Below are 22,062 nucleotides of genomic sequence, written 5' to 3'. Positions count from 1 at the left end.
TCCACCTACTTCTCCCATTCTCAGCAATTCAGCAGTTCCCTGTTAGTTCAATGAAAAGTGATTTGCAGACCTGTAGCTATACAAAGAAGTATAGCTCTTATGTCTCGATAGTGGCAAAATGACTGCTATATGTGTGCATGAATATGTAATATATATATACACACATACACACAGTATATGTGGCGTACCTGTACAGGAAGATATTATGGGCTGCAGTAGATGGATAGGGCAGTCTTTGAAAGCCGTCCTGTGCATGATTAAAGCCGAAGTGTGTATTTTCACACATTCAAGATGGGGGCTCATTTATTACTAAAATAACTGGTTGATTTCATTCATATTAAGGTTTTAAATGGTTACAATTATTTTCACTTTGTTTGAAAAATATAAAGATGAAATTGGGGTTTTTGGGGTCTTTTTACTGCCTTCTAGTGAGGTCTTTTTGTAGCCATTACATTGAAATTTAATTTCAACATCATCTACTGTGACATCCAGCATTAGCAGTGCTTGGAAGAAACCGTGGTATCCCAGACACAATTTCCATGCTGTCTTGTGAGATGTAACCCAGTGACTGTGGCATCTAATTTTTCAGTAATAGTAGAAAAGTAGACTCGCACATGCTTTTTTGTATGAGGAACGCTTTTAATGAAACTCTCTCCTTCAGAGAGTCAGAAAGGTTGATAATTTTTTTTCACTCAGAATCCTGAAAGTTGACTTTTCTTATACCCACAGGATAGCTAAGTAAGTAGAATTTGATGTATCATCTAAGAAGTCATGAAACTTTCAGGTGGAGTAGGCCCCATAGCCTCTTGCAAAGGCACCAGAAAACTCAATGTCCCATCCCATAATTGAAAGTATACTTGTCACATAAAATTTTGCTGACCCATGTTATGCAACAACCAAGTATTTGGTCATGGTACATGCGTTTCAGCCATGTCGTGAGTATACATCAGGGTATATGACAGTACGCAAGTGGTCTTCCTCACTAGGCCTAGCTCCTGTGACCAGAGATGGCTCCATTTTGTTGTCTGGTAGACAGATTGCAAGGGCATTTGCAAAAGAGAATTAAGCGGTGGTTTTTGGACAGCTTTTTTCCATAGGCCAGCTTGATCAGGTCTACAGGTCAGAGAACACCCTGGTCATTTAATTCCAGTACAATGTCAGTATTACCATGGAATAATGAGTCCCAAGTTGAAAGCTGAGAAGAGAATCCAGCATTGTTTCATTCTGCAGGAAGGGTGTATGTGGTACATAACAGTATGTGCATATGGAGCGAAAGATAGGACATGAAATCTTTCCAGTTTAGAAAAATCTCTTGTGTTTCTGCAATATTGATGTTTTGTTCTGTGGAACTATTGTTCTCACAGAGAAATAATTCAAGAGTTTTAACGTTTCATTACATGTGAAGTTACACCTAGCCTACTATTAATTGGTACTTCAAGCAGATGGAGGATGATGACATAACAAGGAAGTTCAAAACTCTTTTAGATAGCCTTTATATAGCCTGTACAAATTGTCTGATTTCTAATAAGGACAGAGCTCCAGTTGCCAATTTGTCCCTTCTTTACCCTGCTTACTTATTTTCTCAGAGCTTGTAGAAACATAGTATCTTTAAGCTATTTATCCTGTCAAATTTGATTTATATTGACCACCAAATGCAAAAGGAATTAGAGAAGCAAATGAGTTGCATGCATATGCATAGAGTATAGGATTGCATAAGCCTTCTTTTCCATAGGAAACCAGGCAAAGAAAGATCCCCTCCTTTCCTTTTGATCCCTTCTGAACATCTGATAGCGTAGATATAACAACATGCTTATAAGTTGGTCTTCAGATACTTACTATAAATAGAACTTGTTGGTTGTTTTGGGAAGTGTTAGTAATTAGATTCTGAAAGCTTTATTCAAGAAATTCTTAAAATTCCTTCAAAGTATACACATGAGAGATTTCTGAACCACTATTAAATACTTCTCCATAAAAGTGGAGAAAAGAGGAAGCTTTAAATCTAGACATGTCTCTATTTTATTTAGACCAACTGATTCTGTGTTAGTGTTTTTATATTTTTGTCTTAATAAACTTTCTGTTGAGCACAGCGTAGCAGAGTATGACCTGTATTTAGCAAAACTGGATGCAGTTACTGATTTTTTTATTTTATTTTTTTTTCCCCCTGAACGTACAACTAGAATGCTGAACTAGATTCCTGCTAAAATGAGCTGTTGGAATGCAAAAAACTGGCAAATGTGAGAGAATCTGGCTGATGAGAAATCAATGGATTATTTGAAGTATTTGAATTAGTAGGTCACTGTTTCTGCTCAATGAACTGAATGACTATTGTTTATTCATGCCTGCTATGAGATGTATGACTGATAATTTATTTGGGAACATGAATGACATTAAATAGATGCTAAGTAGGCAAAATAAAATATAGGCATTTATATCTGACACACATTTACCTAGGGTGCCTGAAAATAGTAGGAATTTTATGTTTTTATAAATGGGGTTTAATTCTTGGAAGGATTATTTAAAAGGAAGGTCTCCAGGCCTAAAACAGGTGATTTATAGTGACTTTTAAATGGGTGTACAATCACATACCCATTGTAAATTTCCATAACTAGTAAACTGTTTGACTTTTGTGTTATGATGGCATGATTTCTTCAGTTCAGTGTGTGAATTTCAAAAACATTAGTAACACAAAGCCAATGTAGTATAAAAAACACACTTTCTGTATGGAGAAATTCAAAGTTGAGGGAGAAAGAATGGGTGTTTATTTTTAGATAGTATTTAAGGGACTCAAGACCTTTCAGTGTATTTTTAAAAAGGCAGATAAATAGTCAGAATTCCTCCTGCATTTACCAGAAAAGCTCTTGCAAATCCAAAGGCTGAAATTCTTACTTCATAATCTAAAATTTATTTGGAATGGTAAGTGATATTAAGATAAATTCAGGCGTGGACTTTAGATGCAGACACACACATAACACATTCTTGTAATTCCTAATATAGTAGCTTAGTTTTGCCTGTGAAAGGCTGTTACTGATTTGTATGAAAGTGCCAGTCCTTTATTATTTTTGTTCACAGAATAGGTATTTCTGCCAGAAATAGTGCAGCAATTGTTAAGAATTTGGTGGGAGGAAACACTGACCATATCCTTTCCCTAGCCAGCCCCCACTTTCACACAGAAAGATCCTTTTTGCTTGTACAACAATGTTAATATCACATTTGTCTTTGTTTACTGAGGTATGCTTACTCTAGAACAAGGCACGTTGGGTAAGAAGTCAAAAGCGTCTCTATTTTAACACTTAGTCTGCTGCTAACTCATTGAATAACCATTCTAATTTACTCACTACACCTCTCTGCTGCTGTTTTTCTGGGTATAAAGGACTTGTTCTGGCTAGTTGTCAGGGACTACAATTGTCATCGATTGACAGAAGTAAAATATTATGTGCACCGTTAGTAAAGTAGAATGCAAAAATGCTCAGAGCCCACTAGAGGAATTATTTCTGCAAAGACTATTCAGTATGTGGGCAAATATATTCCATATTTTTATAAGCTTAGAAGGACTTCCTGCTGTTATTTAAGTTAGTTTAGTACTGCTTTTCTTCTAAAGCATCCTGATGAAGAGTGCAAACTTTTTAACATACATATCATCATAGTCTGTTCCCAGAAGAAATATCTCAGTTATGTGAATAATTCAAATGTCATTCATCCAGGAATGGGGGTTTAGGGAATAACTTCTCTTCTGATATTGCAAAAATAAAATTTGAATATTTCTGAACTACTTCTGATTGATAATGATGGTTCATAAAATATTGGTAAATACAGCTTTGAGTTTCACCTAATGGTTTCAATGAGCCTGCTACTTAGATTAAGTTTTTCTTTTTAAATGGGATTGTAGGAGAAAATAGTACATTAAGATAGGAAGAGTTTTTAACAAGATATTGCTCTGGTTTTGCAATTTCTTGTATATGTGTAATGTTTTAATATTAAGTCATAGAACAAAATTATTACATGGAAATCCATTCTATTGAGAACAGAATTTGTTTCTTTGGCTGTCATACATATGTACGAAAAACTGAATCACATGTAATGTTTTCATATATCTATATGTATAGACATATACGTTTAGTTCCTTTGTGTTGCAAATATAAAAATACTTTGAGGAAGATTGGAATGCAAACCTAAGTTCAAACAAGCTTTTATATAACAAGTTTCACTGAATTTTTACTTTTGCACAATATTATACGTAGAAAGCAAAACCTGCTGCGTTACAGAAAAGAGCAAGTAAGTTTTAAGTAGGTGGTAGTTTGGTGGGTTTTTCTTTTTTTTTTTTTTTTTTGGGGGGGGGTGGGGGGCTAATTTTTGTTTTGTTTTACATATGAAGAAACCAATTAATCTTCAGCAAAAAAATTCTGTAGGCCACTTAGATATTTTTTCAGAGTTGTTTGAAGTTTTAATTTTCTCCTCCGCTGCATTTTAACCTCATTTCTAATCCCTTAGACCTCTTGATAAGTTCCTTAGTGGCTTGCATTTGTTGCAAACACCTTGGTATTTCTGGTTTTATTGCTGATTAAAAGCCCTATCTAATGCATGAAAATGTGAATAGATATTAAGAAATCCCAATGAGTTTTTTGACACTGTGGAGAGTAATTTTAGCAGAGGCAAAAACTTTCCAGAAGAAGCCACGTAATTAGAGTACATTTTCCTTTGATTTTTTTTCTTCTTTTAAATAACTATTAATGTTTATGAGTTTTGCTGTCGTGGCCTCTTAGTAATTATGATTAGTTTGCAGTAGGATTTTTCTCAGTTCTGATGTGTGATAACCTATATGACAGATGATGTGATGTGGGAAGGAAAGCTTGCCTAGCTTTTGAGCTGATATGACAGATGCATTTAGAGTATGGACATACAATGGGATGGTGGCAAGACTATTCTACTGCAGGCTGCTGCATGGGAGTCTGTCTGAGAACCTTGTCTTTCAGTAGGAGCTCTCTGTGCTTTTGGGGATCACTTGAAGCACAGGTTTGCCTGCAGCAGGATAACCTTTTCCAACCAGAAAAGGTGCCCTCTTAATGCTGCTGCCCTCTTAATGCATGAGGTATCTGAGGGACATAGTGGGCCAGAAGAAATGAGTCATCTTGTGCCAGAGGGATGAGATCTGTACCACATACAAATCAGCAATAAGTTGTTATTGTATTTTACCTCCCTTTAATTCAGTTGGTAGCTGTAGGGAGAGAGGAGGAACTGAAAGCATGAGGCCAGTGGTGAGTACAGATTATCCGTAGTCCTTAACCCAGTAGTGGAAAATCTCTGATCTATGGACTTAACTGCTTTGGTTTATTTGAGAAATATCCATTTGCCCCAGATCTTTGCACTTCAAAAGTTTTATTTACCCTCTGTGTTCCTTAGGTCACTGAATATTAATAGTACAGAATAGCACCATTTTCCCCAAAGATCTTTTTATTTTTTAAACTTTTAAGTGTTTTATGGATCAGACTTCTAAAGCAACCAGTTCTCAGTAGGCTTAAAAAAACCACAAAGGAGGAGGCATATGTCTATTAAGAAAGACACCTCTGTCTAGAATTTATACCTATAAGTCTTGCTTAGTGGCATCACCTACAAAGAGAGTACTGTTTGTGAATAATTTTGCAGGATTCCCCCTTGGAACTCCCTCTGTACTTTAACCATAAATTGTGAAATGAATTATGAAAACTGCTCCTTCTGGTAGCTCAATCCTGATCTGATCAGTCCTTTTTAAAAAGTCTGTTCATTACCAGTGTGTGTTCTGAAATTGATGGTGAGTGTGGCAGCCTCTGAGTGATTGATAGTTCTTTGAAATAGTCATGGTGTATATTTTTACAAAAATACCAGTTACACAATATGGGATTAGAAGATGAGAATAGGAACCTTTTATGTTCCTGTACAGTGGGATTCATAGAAACTTGACTTGTACAACCTGAAGTAGCCCCCCTCCATTTTTTTTCCCTCATCAGCTTTTAAGTGTGTCATGCAAATCATATTTTCTATCTTGCTATTGCTGACTGACTCCTGGCTTCAACACAAGGCTGATTACAGTGCCAGGAAATGTTCCTAGGTTTTCAGTTCAGTAGTAGCTGAGTAGCATAATTATTTTAGGAGATTAACCTTCGTACTGAGATAGATGGAGCTGATCCAGTCTACACATCTACTATTGAGGACTAGCCAAACACACACGGTAGCCACACCAGACTACTACAGTCTTTTAGTAGTTGTCATCTACTGATGGCCTTGCCTGATGGGGAGTTCAGACATTGTTCTGTCCCAGCATCCCTTCAGACAAAACTCTGGGACTTACCAGTACAGGAAGAAAATGAACAGACGACGACTTCTTTTCTTTTCAGGAGTTACTTCTGTGCTTGCTTCTTCTTTCCACTCTGAAACAGTTCTTATTATTTCTGTTTTCCATGATTTCTGGTTGAATCATTCCTTATCTATTGATTTTTGAGGCACCTTCCCCCCTCTCCACCCCCCCTTCTTTTGGTTGAGTATGGGGCATTACAGTGAAGGTATTGTCTATCATGGATATTCCTTGAATTTGAATCAGCTTTTCAGGTTTGAATTGTATATATATGGAGAGAAACAAGTGGTGCTTTTGCCAGCTAATTTTATTTTTCAGTCATGGATAGTTGTTTCTGGCATTAGAAAGTTGATTCCCCAAATTGAGAATTAGCAGTGTGTGTGTTTCCCAGCAAACAAAACGTGAGGCTGAAACAAAACCTAGCTTCAGATCCCACTCATGGGGAATGCACTTGTTCAGTGGCATAAGATGTTGATATTCCCTGCTGATTGTGCTGTCAAATATATAGTTTTACCTGTGTGTATATATATGTATTTATCTGTTCATCCTGACCTGAAGCATTCCTGTGTGTGAGATTTCCCAAATCTCACAGTGACTTTGTATACTGGTCTCACCCTTACCCACACTTATATTCTGGAGTTCTACTCTCTAGTACTTCTTCTATTTTACTATTTCTTGATACTCAGGATGTTCCTAATTCTTACCTTGTAATATGTGTAGTGTAGGGCCTGACTACACAGAGAAGATGGTGAGAACTGAGGTAGGGTAAGAAGTTAAAGAACAGCAGCTATTCCTCACTGAATGTCTTTGTTTTAACTTAATCCATTCATGATGTGGATGGAATACTCACTGCATGGCATAAAACTGTCCACATGAGAAAATATTATGAAATAGCTACTCCACGCTGCTTTCCCATATGAACAATTTACTTGTTTGTCTCTCCAGCACAGCTGACAACAACAATCCTGGAATGTCATGCTTTTTAGTCTCATGATCCAGTTTTCATTCTTTATCATTCTAATAGATCCATAATTGGAGCCAGGAATATCTGAGAGGACTAATTACACTGCAGCAATAAAAATTCTCTTTCACTCTTTTGACCACCTCTCTTTTTTAATCTTTTGATTCCCCATCAGTTTAATAAAGTTAATGCTTCTCTTTCTTTTCAGATAGTTAAAAATGCTATTTGTTGAAGGATTTATGATTCTATGATTCTATGATTTTGTCTAGAATATTAAGCAACTCTGGCCTTTTCTAGCCTTGATGGGAGAAATGTCACAAATTAATTCCTCAAGTGGCATTAACATTGCACGCTCTTGGCAGAAATTCACCTCTTGGATGTTTCATTTTTAATTCCTTGCATGTTTCCTTGCATGATCAAAACTGACTGAAGGCCCAGTGATGCATATCAAGGGGCATATACTTTTGATCACCTGAGTTCACTTGCTAGCATAATTTTGTTTTAAGAATTTTTCTGTAGTTCGTACGACACTGATTTCTTGTAGCTGTATAATTGGGAGACATAAATTGTCACACTTGTGCTGATTTCAATTTAGTTTAAAATGAAGACTTCATAATTTATTCCTGCAGTTTTGTCAGCTCAACAACATGTAAGCCAAAACTGGAAATGTTAAAGAAGCTGACTACAATCTGGTGGGTATCCCAAAACATAAGAAGGAGGATATTCTCTTAAGAGATGACAGGAGGAACTATGTACCACTCATACAGCCTTTAATGAATTTGCAGCTGCTACTTGATGTCCTCACTAGGCCTCTTCTGAAGTTCTATTATGCTTAAATTAAATACTTCTGTTATCTAAAATCTTTTCATATTCATGTTATTAAATAACAATTTAAGCAAATTTCTCTTTTTACTAGAAAACATTGAATTTTGCTGAAATATTTCATACTTTATTACCTTTAAGCTTGACAAACTAAGAAAATAGTTTAATTTATATGCCTTTCTTTGGAAGCATACTCAAGTTTTTAAGTGAATTTTAAGTGAACAAATCAAAGGCTGTAATTCACTATGAGCTGTCTTTCATTTCTTACAGCGAGTTTAGAAAACTAAAACCTTTTTTAGACTACACTGGCAGCAATGTGCATGAAAACCTTTTGGATTGCTATTCTATCACCAAATAGATTGTCACACTTTGAAAGCTGTCTTAATTTGCTTAGGCCAAATATTCTTCATAATATGCTCTTAGCAGTTTATGTTAAAAAAGTTTAAGCATTTTATTTCATTGCATTTGTCACCAGGCTTAGCTGATACAGTTGTATTGCCAAGTTTAAAACTAATAATAGACACACTATTATTATGTCCATAGTGAGATACATAGTGAGAGAAAATTATCTTTTAAAATTTAAAATAAGTTATCTTTTTCTCACTACCAGTAAGTATATTACTTAGTTATGTATTCTTTGTGTAACTGAGTTTTGTTGTTTGTTAGAATCTCGTCCTTTGTCACTTCCTGTGAAAACCATGCTGAACTCATCTGAAAGCTGCAGAAGTCCTGAAGAAAGAATGAAGGAATTTATTGGAATAGTGTGGAATGCAGTTAAGCGCCTTACACTTCAGGTAAGATGAAAAGGAAGTGGAAAAAACCCTATGTCTTTCCAAACTTTATGATACTTTTTATGCATCCTAGTGCTTTTTATTAGAGGGTGTTTAAAGGAGCTCCCAAGTTTTATTGTCTTATTTCAGTAGTTTCAAAGTCTTAGAGAATGAAAAATAAGATCTAGATTTTTGGTAAATTAAGCAAAGAATGCTTTGGTTTTAGAATATTAGTTTTCGAAATATTTTTTTATATCTGAGGGGAAGATACTTTAAATTTAAAATGTTTGTCACACTTTTCTGTATTACAAACATAGCTATACACCTTTTTATCTATATTTAGATTTGCAGAATACCTTCCTTTCTAAAAATATTTGAGGAAAGTGCGTATGATAAATACTTTCTTGGGGTGTATGACAAAATGTGATGTTATATAGTGATGGCTCATCTGTTTACTTGTTAACCTTTTTATAAAGGACAAGTAGGTGACCACTTGGATTAAACCATTTCATCCTAGACTGCTCTAGATTGTGATTGCTGATCCGTAAAAGCAGAATTTTCCTGTAGGAGTATATATGCATGCTATATACAAAAAAGGCCGGGTTAGAAGTCCAGTGTTACAATTGCATGATCAAATACTAGATGACCTAGAAAAGCTAGAATTAGGACTGTCGTCTTCCAAGTCCATATCAAGTGCCTGCTTAGAAATTACCCTAATTTAGAATTATTATAATCTGTGCCTTTTGAACACTACATTTTATGAGACTGGTGTTTTATGGTACATCAGCATATAGTAGCAAAACTGGTTTTGTGTTAAAATAAAATTTTAAAATTTTTAAAAACCCTGTTTCTGACAGAAGGTAATGCTGGTTCCTTCTTCTTACCAAGAAATATATTTATTTATATACAGGCTCATCCCAGAACCTGTGTCTGTTTTACTCCTTTTTCATGCAGAAAGTACTTTGGGTTCAAATTAGTAGAAAGTTTGAAAGTTGAAGTCTTGCCTGAGCAGGAACTTCAGAGTCGTGACTTGATTGCAGAACATTCTGAAGTTGAGGATATGCTCTCTATTAACTCTCTTTAGTTTTCAGCTAGCTCTTTCATCATTATTTCATTAATACTTTGCTTGTTTTCCTTTCTTTCTTTCTTAATGTTGTCTCCACTGGAGATTAAAATGGGTAGATAAGGGGAGTCAGGAGAGATAATTTGTAAGCTGTTTGAACGAAGCAGTGCATTTTTGTTACATGTCTGGGTGGTACCTAGCACAGTGGGACTCCCTGTATAAACCAGGCTTACAGTTTGAGTCATAGTAGAAGTAATAATATAATAATGGGGATGATGAAGAGCTGGAACCTTTATAAATGGGGAAAATTGAATCAGGACTAAGATATTCTGCTCATACATTTTTCAAGGTACGCTTTGTTGTGTGAGTAACCAGCAAAGTGAATTTCTTCCAAAGAATGGTTAAGATACTGACCAGCGTAAAATGAAGTTTGCCCATTACCAAATAGAAAAAAAACCCTGTTGTGTTCAAACTAGTGGGTTGCTTTTATGGAGATGAATGCTGATGACGGTGATAGGCACGTGTTTTCTCAGTGAGTAATTTGTAAATATATCACTACTCTGACATAATACACTCACAGATTAGAGCTAATACTGGCGAGGATTTTTTGTATTAGATACTTCTTCTGGTGTTTGAGATTCTGGATTTATTACTTTTCACAGGGTTTTTGGGAAGGTCCGTATGCTTTCCCTATTCATCACCAAGAATAATAAATTATATTCTTTTATCTATGTTGAAATTAAATGGCCCTATGAATTCATACAACAGCTTACACATTTCTGGTATGTTTCATCCTTATGCTTTGATCATACTTGATAAAGATATGCCAATATCTTGCCTAAAGGACATTACATGTTACCAGTGAAAAGTTTCAACAGACTCCAAGGAAACACCGCAGAAAATGTCCAAGAACATGCTTCCAAACAAATATGCAGTAATCCTTCTTCATGAAATGTGAAGGATTTCTAGATACATATGGAGTTCTTTTTATTATTGCTAGTAGTCCCTATGTCTATTTTATTTAAATATACTTTTCAAGACACAAATGCATATATATATATTTTTTTTTTTTTCTTCAATACCAGCCTAAATGGGAAACCTGAAATTTCTGCAAGGCAGTGCATAGAGGATAAGATGATGGGGGTTATGGCTCTGTTTTTTCAATTCACGTACAGTATGATATATTTCTTTCTTTAAACATAATATGAATTTTATTAAACACATAAATATATGTTAAATTCATACAGATTTTCTGTATTTTATTATTGTTTGGCATGAAAAAGGCAAAGGCAAATTTCTAGAATACTTTGTCTGGTTAAATGCTGGAGCACTTAGACTCTAAGGTTTTTTCTAAAGCTATTTTCATGTTCCTGGATCTTTTATTAACACGATAGTAGAATAGAAAAGTCTGTAGTTGTTGTCAGATAAAACAGAACTTCATAACTTAAAATCATCAGAGGATTATTCTTTTAATGGAAGTTTGAGTAAGTAAATGTGTTTGGAACCAAAGTAACTGGAAAGCTTATTTTGGATGTAAAGCTGGTACTTGTTTAGTTCTAGCCCTGGCTTGCTCATGACAGAATATTGCATGAAGATTTTGTGCATTGGAATTGTGGTAAGCTATTAGTATTTAAGTGGAAAGACTTTCATACTGAACCTACAAAAAGTCATTTTTATTTTTCAGTTGTTGTAGGATTTTATGTGCAGCCTTGATGTCTTTCTGGCAGTTGCACTGTGCAGGAGGGTAATACTCACTTTTCACGTGTTCTTCATACTAATAGTTGCTAAAATTGTGGAGCAGTATAAACACAATTATTTTTAATTGGTTGTTAATGCTGAATTCCAGTGAGAATAATGAAGGATCTGTACTAAAAGCAAATGAATTAATGAGTAATGTTGCAATGAATGCCAACTAAATAAGAGTGTAATTATTACATATAAAACTTAGCCAGATATTCCACATGCCATTAAATATCCCTGAAATTATTTTTAAAAATTAGTCTCTTTCCTGAAATTATTGAAAATAATATTTTCTTTAAAGCATATAATAACTTGTGTAAAATTTTAGTCAAAGTGAAACACTGATTGAAAGAACAGTAACGTAAGGATGAGATTGACTAGAGTTCCTGTTCTTTGAACAATGGTCTTTATTCATGGGTCAGGAAGAGATGCTGTGACTTGTAACCTAGCAGTTACACCTTTCAGCAGTTATTCAGCACTTATGAGATAGGATGATTTCTTAATTTGTTACTTACCACAAACTAACAAGAAATGAAATTTTCCATAGCTAAATAAAAACTTCTTAAAATCGGGCTTTCTTAGAAAAGGAGTATTGTATAGTGCTAAGGCATTTTGTTTTAAGTGGTCAAAGAAAATGCAGCTGATCCTTATTATACTCATTTGTATGTACAGGTAGCCTGCTCTCTTAGTTCTCTTACTCGTGTGCTCTGCTTTCCATTTATATCATTTTTACTTTTTGTCTAACTTCAAAACATGAATTTCTGGCCTGCCTTTTTGAATTCTAACAAACAGTTCATGTCTGGCTCAACTGCAGATGGTGTAATTGGGTAGAGCTCATTTGGATGTCAGAGGCTGAGGTATGGTCTTACAATAATGACCATACCAGAACCCCTACATAAGATGTGTAACAGTGTTTCTTTGCTGTTTTGGGAGTCATTGCAAGATTATATTCTGTATCTGAAACTCCCAGGAAAACACATTAGCCTTTCTGATGAGAGCGTATAATGGATGATGATTAATGCAGAGAGAGGCCACTTCCCAGGAGGCACCTTTATGTGAGTGTCACCCTGTGGGTCATCTTCAATGCCTCTAATTGGTTTACATAGCTATAAAATGTTGGTTAGAGAAGGGAATCTCCGTAAGGTATCACTATCATGAATGTCTGTAAAGACTCCTGTACAACCTGTCTGCCCTTGATGCACTGCTGCAGGATATTTATGGCATGTCACTTGTTTTGTTTCACTCCTTCCCACCTACCCTCCTAAGTTAGGAATACCTAGTTCTTCTGCAGTATGCATTTCACTGTTCTCCCTATCAAGCAACACTCTCTTTTTATAAAATATGAAGTAAAAATACTCCATTTATTCCAGTAGCTTAATGCTTTCCTTTGTATACAACAGATATCTTAAAGTCATTGCACTTTTTTAGGTTTATATATTAGTAAAAGCTTAAAGCAATGTGCTTTGCGTAACCTTCTAAAAGTAGAAGAGAAAATACTGCTTACTTCATTGGTTTACCATTAGTGTACGTTACTTAGCATGTATAGGCCTTGACATAATAGAAAGGAAAATAGGGGGTGATTCTGTTTCAAGAATTTGTAATGATTCCTTCTCTTTAATATATGAATGTGTTCAGTATTGGCTAAAGAACACGTTGCTACCAAAACTGAAATAAGATCCTTGAAACAGAAAGGATGTTGCCATGGAAAAATGAAGTAACACTCAGTGCAGCTGTGAAGCATTAATGAATAGGATATTTTTTTAAAAGATCATTTGTGTTTGGTGTGGCTTGGAGGGTCCCAACCAGATGGTTTCCATGAACAGGATCTGACCCCCAGCTTGAGGACTTCTTACTGGCAGATTACTTCATTTTCTTTCCCTTGGATTGTCAGATCCTTACATTAATGCAAGATTTACTGCTGCAGGTTTATATTCAGTTACATAAATCAGTTACATGTTACATTAAATTCACTATTTTAGACACACAGTTTAACAGTTATTTAAAAAGTGTAAAAAGATTTATATGATAGCTTTAATATATGCTATTGATGTAGTTTAATTTTAAGATATTTGGATTGCATATATTTTAAAGCACTTTCCGATGGGTAAAGCAATCTGTAGCACACATTCTCACTTTTGTCTGACATACAGTGTCATCATTTTAGGTGCACTCTTCCATTCCTTCAGTGGATCTTGTTATAAGACAGAACTCCAGATTTTGTCAGATAAACGTACTCAGATTCCATTGAAGTAGATAGTTGTGTGTAAGCAGAATTGGCCTCTTGAGAAATTCAACAGGTGCAATTCAATTTTACACTTTTTGGGCCCTTGTGAATCCAGGTTGGCAATTTCTTCTGTAATTATAATAATTGCATGATTTGCCCTAAAATGTGGAATTTTGCCATATGTTCATTGTGTTGGCCTTTGAAACCCTACAATAATATTTTGCAAAGTTGATTTATTTTTATAAAACTTTAAATGAAACGCAGGTAAGCAAAGCACAGGTGTAAGCAAATCTAATATTACATGTGGAGGGTCTGATGTTGTCATGTAAACCCCACCAAAATTTGTGATCCGACTCCCATTCAGTTTTTTGAAAATGAATGGCAAAATAATGCCTATACAAACAGGAATTTCCCTCAGGCATTTGAAGGAGTGAAACTGTTGTGATTCCACTTCAATATTCTTGATATGGCAAAGTAAAATAAAAAAAATGATCTGAGGAGCTTGTCTTCAGTACAAAGCTGTACTGAACTGTAAATGAAGTGTAAAAACTCTACTGCGTATTGACATCTCTTCTCAAGAGTACTTTGCAAAACATCTCCTGTAGATCCTGCTGCTGGTAATGCGATGAAGTATAGTATCTCTCCAAGTTGGTGGAACTTTTTGATTATTACCACCACATGGTTTGTATATTCAGGCAGCATTTGATGTTAATCATCATGGATATATATATATATATATATATGAAGAATGGATGATTTGTAATAAACTGTTTACTCAGCAAATGCTCTGATAAAACAAAAGTTATACTGATCATGCATTCTTTTGTCATCTATTTATCATTATCCCACAATGGCTTGACCTGCAACCTATTAGTAATAGACCAGAAAACGATCTAATGTGTCACTGTAAAAATCTTTGCAAATTGACACAATGACTAATTTACTAGTTAAAAAAAAAAATCCAAATCTATTACATCTGTAACAATACACTGTTGCTTTTCATCCAGTATAAATAAAGTCCGCTCTGCAACCTTGGATCAATAAACTACTTATCAAAGATGTAATTAACTTCATTTTACAACTCAAACAGTTCTAAAACTAGAAACAAACACAGACTTCATGTAACAATGTATTTATTTTTGCAAAATTCTACTTATATTTTTCTGCAGTGAATTCTTGTCAGTTTGTCTAAGCAAAAGGGCATAAAAATGCTGAAATAAAGATGAATATCTCTGTTTTCCTCACTAGGCTGGCAAAGTGCTTATGGTGTCGAGGAATTCCATCTCTATTGCAAATCACTATTGTGGTCTTGAGGGACTATTAGCCTTCAGGGAAGGGTATGGAGTACAAACCTTGGTTATCACTTTTAAGCTGTGATGTATTTTAATGATGTCAAATTGAGAGACTCTGTTACGTAAGTTTACAGCAAACAAATGTTCTTTTATCACAACTACAAATAATATCATGTCCAACATTTTGTATGCTAGACTTTTCCAAACAATGTGAAGAAATTAACTGAATCATAGTTTGTACTTGCTTAACAATGTGTTCAAATGTGCAGGCTGTTAGGGCTATTTGATACCCAGGTGCAGAATATTACTTTTAAGAACCATGGGAGACTAACAGTCTGCATCTTACACCACCTCTGGGTTAACAAGTAGTGATGAGTTTGGTTCTTGGTTTGGGCTTGCTCAGCCTTGCTAGAAGTTCATAAGGAGATGACAGAATGGTCAGAAGTGTTTCAGGGTAACAGCGTTGCCTGAAAATAAAGAACAAAAAAGTGCTATTTCATATGAAACCATATGCACTGCTTCTGGTTTGCAAGGAAGCTGTATAAACTTTGTGAACTTTATCTTTATGAACTCATTTATCTTTGTGTATGTATGCACCTATCCATTTCTTTTAAAGTCAGTTTTTCACTAAAGCTTCTATTTTTCCTAGTTTATCGTTTTTGTACATGCTTGTTACTGTTGACTACAAAGCAAAGACAGAATATTCCCTGAAATAGGTCTTTATAGAAGTCTTTCTATAAAGTAACAGCATATAAAATCTTGGTTAGTTCTGGAGGCTTAGCTATCGCTAACAAAAGCTAGTGAACTGCAAAAAGAGGGTTTTCTCAACTTTATTGTGAGAACATTTTCTGACTCAATTATGATCCTTGTAAAAAGCGGTTGAAACGTAGATGGATGTATTTTCAGTTTATATGGCAACACCTTTCTGATCAAATTTACAGACCAAAATCACACCTTTTTCTCCACTCCCTTCCCCATCTATAATCATAATTTACAAGAAGATATTGTTTTCCAGCATTTTGTGTCTTCTTTCCTCTTAATTCAACTGAAAGCTAAGACTATTTTCAATCAACTGTGATGGGGTGAGTAACTTGAGAATTTGTACCAAGATGAATATTCCACATTGGGGAGGGAAAAATTTTAATCTGTTTCTGAGAAGACTTTCTTGGCTTTATTTTTTCAGCTTGAAGTGCAATCTTGTTGTGTATTCCTTCCAAACGACAGCCTGCCTTCCCCAAGTACTATTGTGTCGGGTGACATTCCCGGGACTGTGCGAAGCTGGTACCATGGGCAGGCCAGTATGCCCGGCACGCTTGTCATCTGCTTGCCCCAGATAAAGATTATGAGTGCTGGACACAAACACATGGAACCACTGCAGGAAATCCCATTTGTTGTGCAGAGACCCATCATGGAAGAAGGTAGTGTGATAAACTCAGAAAAGCTTACTCTTTAATTTCCATTTTTAACTGTTGTGAAAATTATCTTAATTTTATTTTGAAAACTTCTGATATTGTGCTGCTTTTTAGCCATATGTCATGTATTATTGATGGTTAGAGATACTAATGACAAGGTTTGCCCCATGGAGATCAAAGTGAATCTCACCATCAAAGAGCTAGTTCTGTGATATGTTTTGTTTGTTTGATGAAGCCAAAAGTATTCAGAAGTGCCGTTTTTATCTTAATTGGTTTTGTTATTTGAGTTACTGTGTAGCCACAAACAGTTGGTTTGACACAACAGGAGGAGGCAGGTTAGGAAGAACTTCTCATGCCACCTTTGCTGGGGGGGAAGCACAAACAAACTTGGATTTACCATTCAGACTGGACATTAGGAAAAGGTTCTTCACTGAGAGGGTGGTCGGTCACTGGAACAGACTCCTCAGGGCATTGGTCATGGCACCAAGCCTGTCAGAGCTCAAGTTGCATCTGGATGATGCTCTTAGTCATATGGTTTAGTTTTAGGTAGGCCCATGAAGAGCAGGGAGTTGGACTTGATGATCCTTATGGGTCCCTCCCAACTTGTGATATTCCATGATTTAATGTAACACAAGAAGAGAAATTAATAAATAGAGCAGATTATCAAAAGACAAGAATGAGGCTTTATTCGTCATCGGGATAGGCACCAGTTGTGTTCTGCTTTGTGTCAGTAGGGTTTGTAGCAAGGTTTTTGTAGAGATTTGAAGAAAAAAATTGAAATGGTTTCTATGAGTATTTTTACATATTTGAGGGTATTAGAATGCACCCATCCCCATCCTCCATTATGGGGGGATGCTCTTGTGCTTAGGCTAAGGATGAGGAAAAGTACGGTCATTCTTACTTGAAAAGCTAATGTTAGAGGCCAAGTTGGATGGGGCTTTGAGCAAAGCTGGTCTAGTGGAAGGTGTCCTTACCCATGGCAGGGGGATTGGAACTAGATGATCTTTAAGGTCCCTTCCAACCCAAAACATTCTATGATAGAGGTTTGAGTTGTAGACCAATCTGAGGGAAGAATCAGCTTTTAACATTCCACAGCTGAGAAATGAAAGGAAGGGATAACCCGTAAGGAACTAGCAAGTGAAAACCAGCTGCTTATGTTCAATACATTCAAATGCCATAACTCTGAATGTCACCCCCCTTCCTCCTTCCCCCCAGCGTTTATTGCTGAGCACAATGTCATATGGCATGGGATATCCCTTTGCTCAGTTGGGGGTCAGCTGTCCCAGCTGTGTCCCCTCCCAACTTGTTGGGCACTCCCAGCCTACTCGCTGGTGGGGCGGTCTGAGGAGAAGACACCTTACCACTGTGCCAGCAGTGTTCAGCAATAACAAAAACATCCCTGTGTTATAAACAATTTTCATCACAAATACAAAACATAACACCATACCAGCTACTACAAAGAAAATGAAGTCTATCCCAGCCCAGCCCAGTACATTGGTGTACAGTTAGTTCATTACTGTATTCTTGAACTATATTATTTGGAAAGAATTGTTGCTGGTTGGTGTAGTCATTCAAAGATGAAGAGAGGGAGATGCAGCAATTGTTCTGCTGCTTTTGTGACAGCATTTTCTGAGAAAGTTATTGTTATCTGCATACTTATTGCTGAAACATAAGCAGTTACAAACGCCATACTATGAAAAATTAAGTCAAAAGCACATTCAAGAGGTACTCCTCCTGCCATTTGAAATTCGTTTGGATTTATAGCAGTGTTTTTCCTCCCCCTTTATTCTGCCACTTATATTCCCTTATATGACCCTTCTCCTCCTTCCTGTATTTTACCTTAACTCACAGCAACAAAAATGGAAATTGTACTGTTTAATACTGAAAGTCATATTAGAGATGCTGCCACCTGAAAAGAAAACAAAAAAAGAAAAAAAAAAGACACGCAGAGAAAGGTATATGTGTTTTTCCTAATAACTTTGAGTAGGAGTTATCTAATTTGCTAATCATAGTGGCAGATAAAAGATAAATACATTTAACCAAAGTCTTTTTTTTTTTTTGTTTTAAACTGATGATGTAATTTAAACCATTTATGAAAGTAAGAAGCAATTTGAATTTTGTCAAACCCAGATTTGAAGGAAAGATCTTAGTGAGAGAAAAGAATCCCCCTTGTTGGGTTAAAGCCTACGGTAAGGAATTTATTTGTGTGTGGCTTTGTGCTCTGGGAATAATGCCAAACAGAAGTTCTCACAATCTTGATATTTTTGATTCTCTAATGGAGCTATTGCCTTCTGCCATGCCAAAAGTCCCCCTTAAACAGGCTGTTAAAAAGTTGTTTCAAAGCTTTTAAGTCACTTTCTTGTTTCTTCCCATGTAGAGGTAAATAATTTTTATGGAGTTTTATTGGGAGAGTCTCTTAATTTGCATTCTGTCTTTGAACACGACTTCAGGGACATACCATCATTCGTAAGACACGTCACCATCTCTCTGAAATTATATTTATTCAACCTTGTTTTTCCTGGAAACTATTTTTTTTTAATCAGTCCTTCTTTTATAAAGATGATACAAGTAAAAGGCTTTTTTACAAGGATGCATTGTTACTTCTAAGAAAGTGTTTGTTCACTCATGTATTTTTCTTATTACATGAAAAACTAAAAGCAGAGGAAAAGGGAGCATAGTCATACTGTCATTTGGGAATATTACGGCCTAGTCACAGAGACTTATTGACCCCGAGATGTCAACATACTGTAAAAATAGCTTATACAATATCCCACAATCAGGTCTTTCCATTTGTTTTCAGAGTTCTGATACATTTCTTTCCTGAGGTAATTGTAGTTTGCAGGAATACTTAAAAGAGCACTTCAAGTACATTACTTCAATTCAGAAACATAAATTGGCTCAGTCATGCGAAGTAACTGATGAACAGAAATTGATTTATCTATGTAAGGAATGAGATAGTCTGAATTTCTGTTTAATAACTTGCAACTGAATAAGTTCATTAAAGGGTATTAAATTACATTAATTATCTTTATAGTTCAAATCAATCAGATAATAGATCTGTGAGGTAGTATTTACTAAGTATGCTAAAACAGAATCACAGAACAGCCCAGGTTGGAAGAGACCTTGAGTGATCATCTGGTCCAAACTTTTGTGGCAAAGGGAGCCTAGATGAGATTATCCAGCACCCTGTCCAGTCACATCTTGAAAACCTCCACATCCCTTGGGGAGATTGTTCCACTGAATGATTGTTCTTACTGTAAAAAATTTCTTTCTTGTATCAAGATGAAACCTCTCCCAGTGCAACTTGTACCTGTTTCCCCTTGTCTTCTCCATTTTTGGCTCCTTGTGAAGAGGGCAAGTTCTGTCCTATTTGTAGCTCCCCTTTAAGTAAAATAGTTAGAAGAAATTAAACAGAAACTCAGTCTGAGCAGAACTGAAATGTTTAGAGAATTGCTTAGGGTGAGTTGTGACTTTCTCTTCATGCTTGTGTACATCCAACTTCAAATACTTGACAATTCATCTATGTGCTCTCTAATTCCCAACCTATAGCGATAGGACAAAATGTGGTAAATTTACAGTTGGACAAAATATATTGTTATGATCAAGACTTCTGGACTGCTAAAGTGGTCTTCCAAAAATTTAAGATGTTATAATAGGAAAAGAAATTGAAGACCTGAGGGAACTAAAATTTTGCTTCGGATAAAGCACTAAGTTTGAGAGTAGTAATGAGAATGTCTATGAAATCTTCCTGTGTTTAGAAGTTTCTATTTTTAATTATTTTAATGTAGAATCTTTTCCTGGCTTTCACTTTTTTTTTGTTTGTTTTTGAAATGATCCATGGCTGGCACGTGTAAAATTTTCCTCTTTGGGTTCATACCAGTAACTTCTATGAATCCATCTTTGTAAAGATGTTTGGTTAGGTCAGATGCAGTAAGATACAGATATTTAGGTAAGAGACAATAGACTACAGAAAGCCATTTTAGAAACCAGTGTTCAGAGTATCTTAAAATTGTTGGTATTGCTAGATACCGTATTCACATTCTTATCTGGGTAGCAGTATACTGATAATCGTGTAAATCACTGTATTCCAGACATTTAAATCTAAGATATGGCACGCTTTTTTGTGAAATACAATAAATTATATAACCTCACATATTTTTGTAGCATATGTTTAAACTCAAGTTGTTGTTGACTGGCTTGTAGGGAAATAGAAAAATAGGGCTTCTAATACTAGTGTGTGAATTAATTTTAATCAAATGTATTTATCATAAACTACTTCAATATACTTCAGTACATTGGCATTCTTAGAAGTTGTAATCTTGCATAGATTTTAAAAAATGCTCACCTTCAATAAAATAACTGAAAAATAATTTCTGTAAATTGTGAGATGGATATTTGACATTTAAATAAAGTGCTATTTGAGTCTATATTCAATGTCACTTCTAATTATTTTATTAATGTATCTGTAAACCTTATAAGATTAGTTCTCGCATTTTGGTGACATTCTTCAGTATCTGAATAGCAATGAAGTTCTGCATAAACAACTTGTGTTTAGCTGTTAAAGCTCTCTAGTAGTTGGGTTTAACTTAGAAAAGCCTGTGTATTTATGCTTACATTTGAAGCCTGTGGGACCGTCTCATCTGCTGAAAGTGAGCTCTGGACTTGGGTTTAGGGGTTTCGAAAGGGTGGACCTAGGATTATGCAGCCATACAACTGCTTCCTTGTTGCATGCCTGGGAGGAAGTACAATAGTGACCTAACATGTAGTGATTGCAGTATCTTTTAAACTTTGCATGTCGCATGGGAATGTGAGCACATTGCAAATCCGTGTAAAGACCCTGCAGTGTGGGTACAGAAAGGCAAATGAAGACAAAGTTGTCAAGATGCTTTTTGGAGATTGCAAAGGATACCTTTAGCAAGCCTGGGAATAGATCCTAGATCATATGCATGATAAAGCTTTCATGATATCTCTCCTACCATTACTAATTTTAAACAGAGAAAATTTCTCTTTTGTACAACTGTCAATACTGTATGCACAATACTGTGTACAACTGCCACTGCCACTTCTGCAATCCGGTTTTTAAAATAGAGAAGTGTCATATAAAAGTGAGAGCAAACATATAACAATTATTAGTAGTTATGTACATTCCTTGGTATTGTATGTCATGCATATGGAAGGACTTATAATAAGCGTTAACTCCAGCTAAGAAACAAAGTGCGTCAAATAACTACCAGAGAAAGTGCCTGCACACAGCAAGAATTTGTAATTGTATATATTTTGGAAAAATAACTCAAACACACTGTAGGAAAGGAATCTTGCTAAACTATTGCAAATAGCAGAGAAATGATGAATGCCAATTCTTTGAAAATTGTCTGTTGATTGGGTCAGTCAACTGCCAAAGATCTGAAAGTGGTATTTATAAATTTAGGAAGTTATCAAAGCAGTTGAAATAT

At 35.5% G+C, this 22,062-nt stretch overlaps 1 protein-coding gene across 5 annotated transcripts in view; it reads left to right on the top strand.

Annotated features, from left to right (window-relative positions):
- Window positions 1-22,062, top strand: part of VPS13B (vacuolar protein sorting 13 homolog B) — a 485,884-nt gene that overhangs the window by 234,378 nt on the left and 229,444 nt on the right. For all 5 annotated transcript variants that reach the window (XM_064442323.1, XM_064442322.1, XM_064442320.1 and 2 more), the window contains exons 22-23: window positions 8,775-8,902; window positions 16,381-16,615. In XM_064442323.1, the coding sequence (XP_064298393.1) occupies window positions 8,775-8,902; window positions 16,381-16,615 (363 nt within the window). The remainder of the gene's footprint in view (window positions 1-8,774; window positions 8,903-16,380; window positions 16,616-22,062) is intronic.

Source organism: Phalacrocorax carbo, chromosome 2 (assembly GCF_963921805.1).
Source record: "Phalacrocorax carbo chromosome 2, bPhaCar2.1, whole genome shotgun sequence".
NCBI classification, from domain to species: domain Eukaryota; kingdom Metazoa; phylum Chordata; class Aves; order Suliformes; family Phalacrocoracidae; genus Phalacrocorax; species Phalacrocorax carbo.
This window is presented reverse-complemented; position numbering and strand designations above follow the sequence as displayed.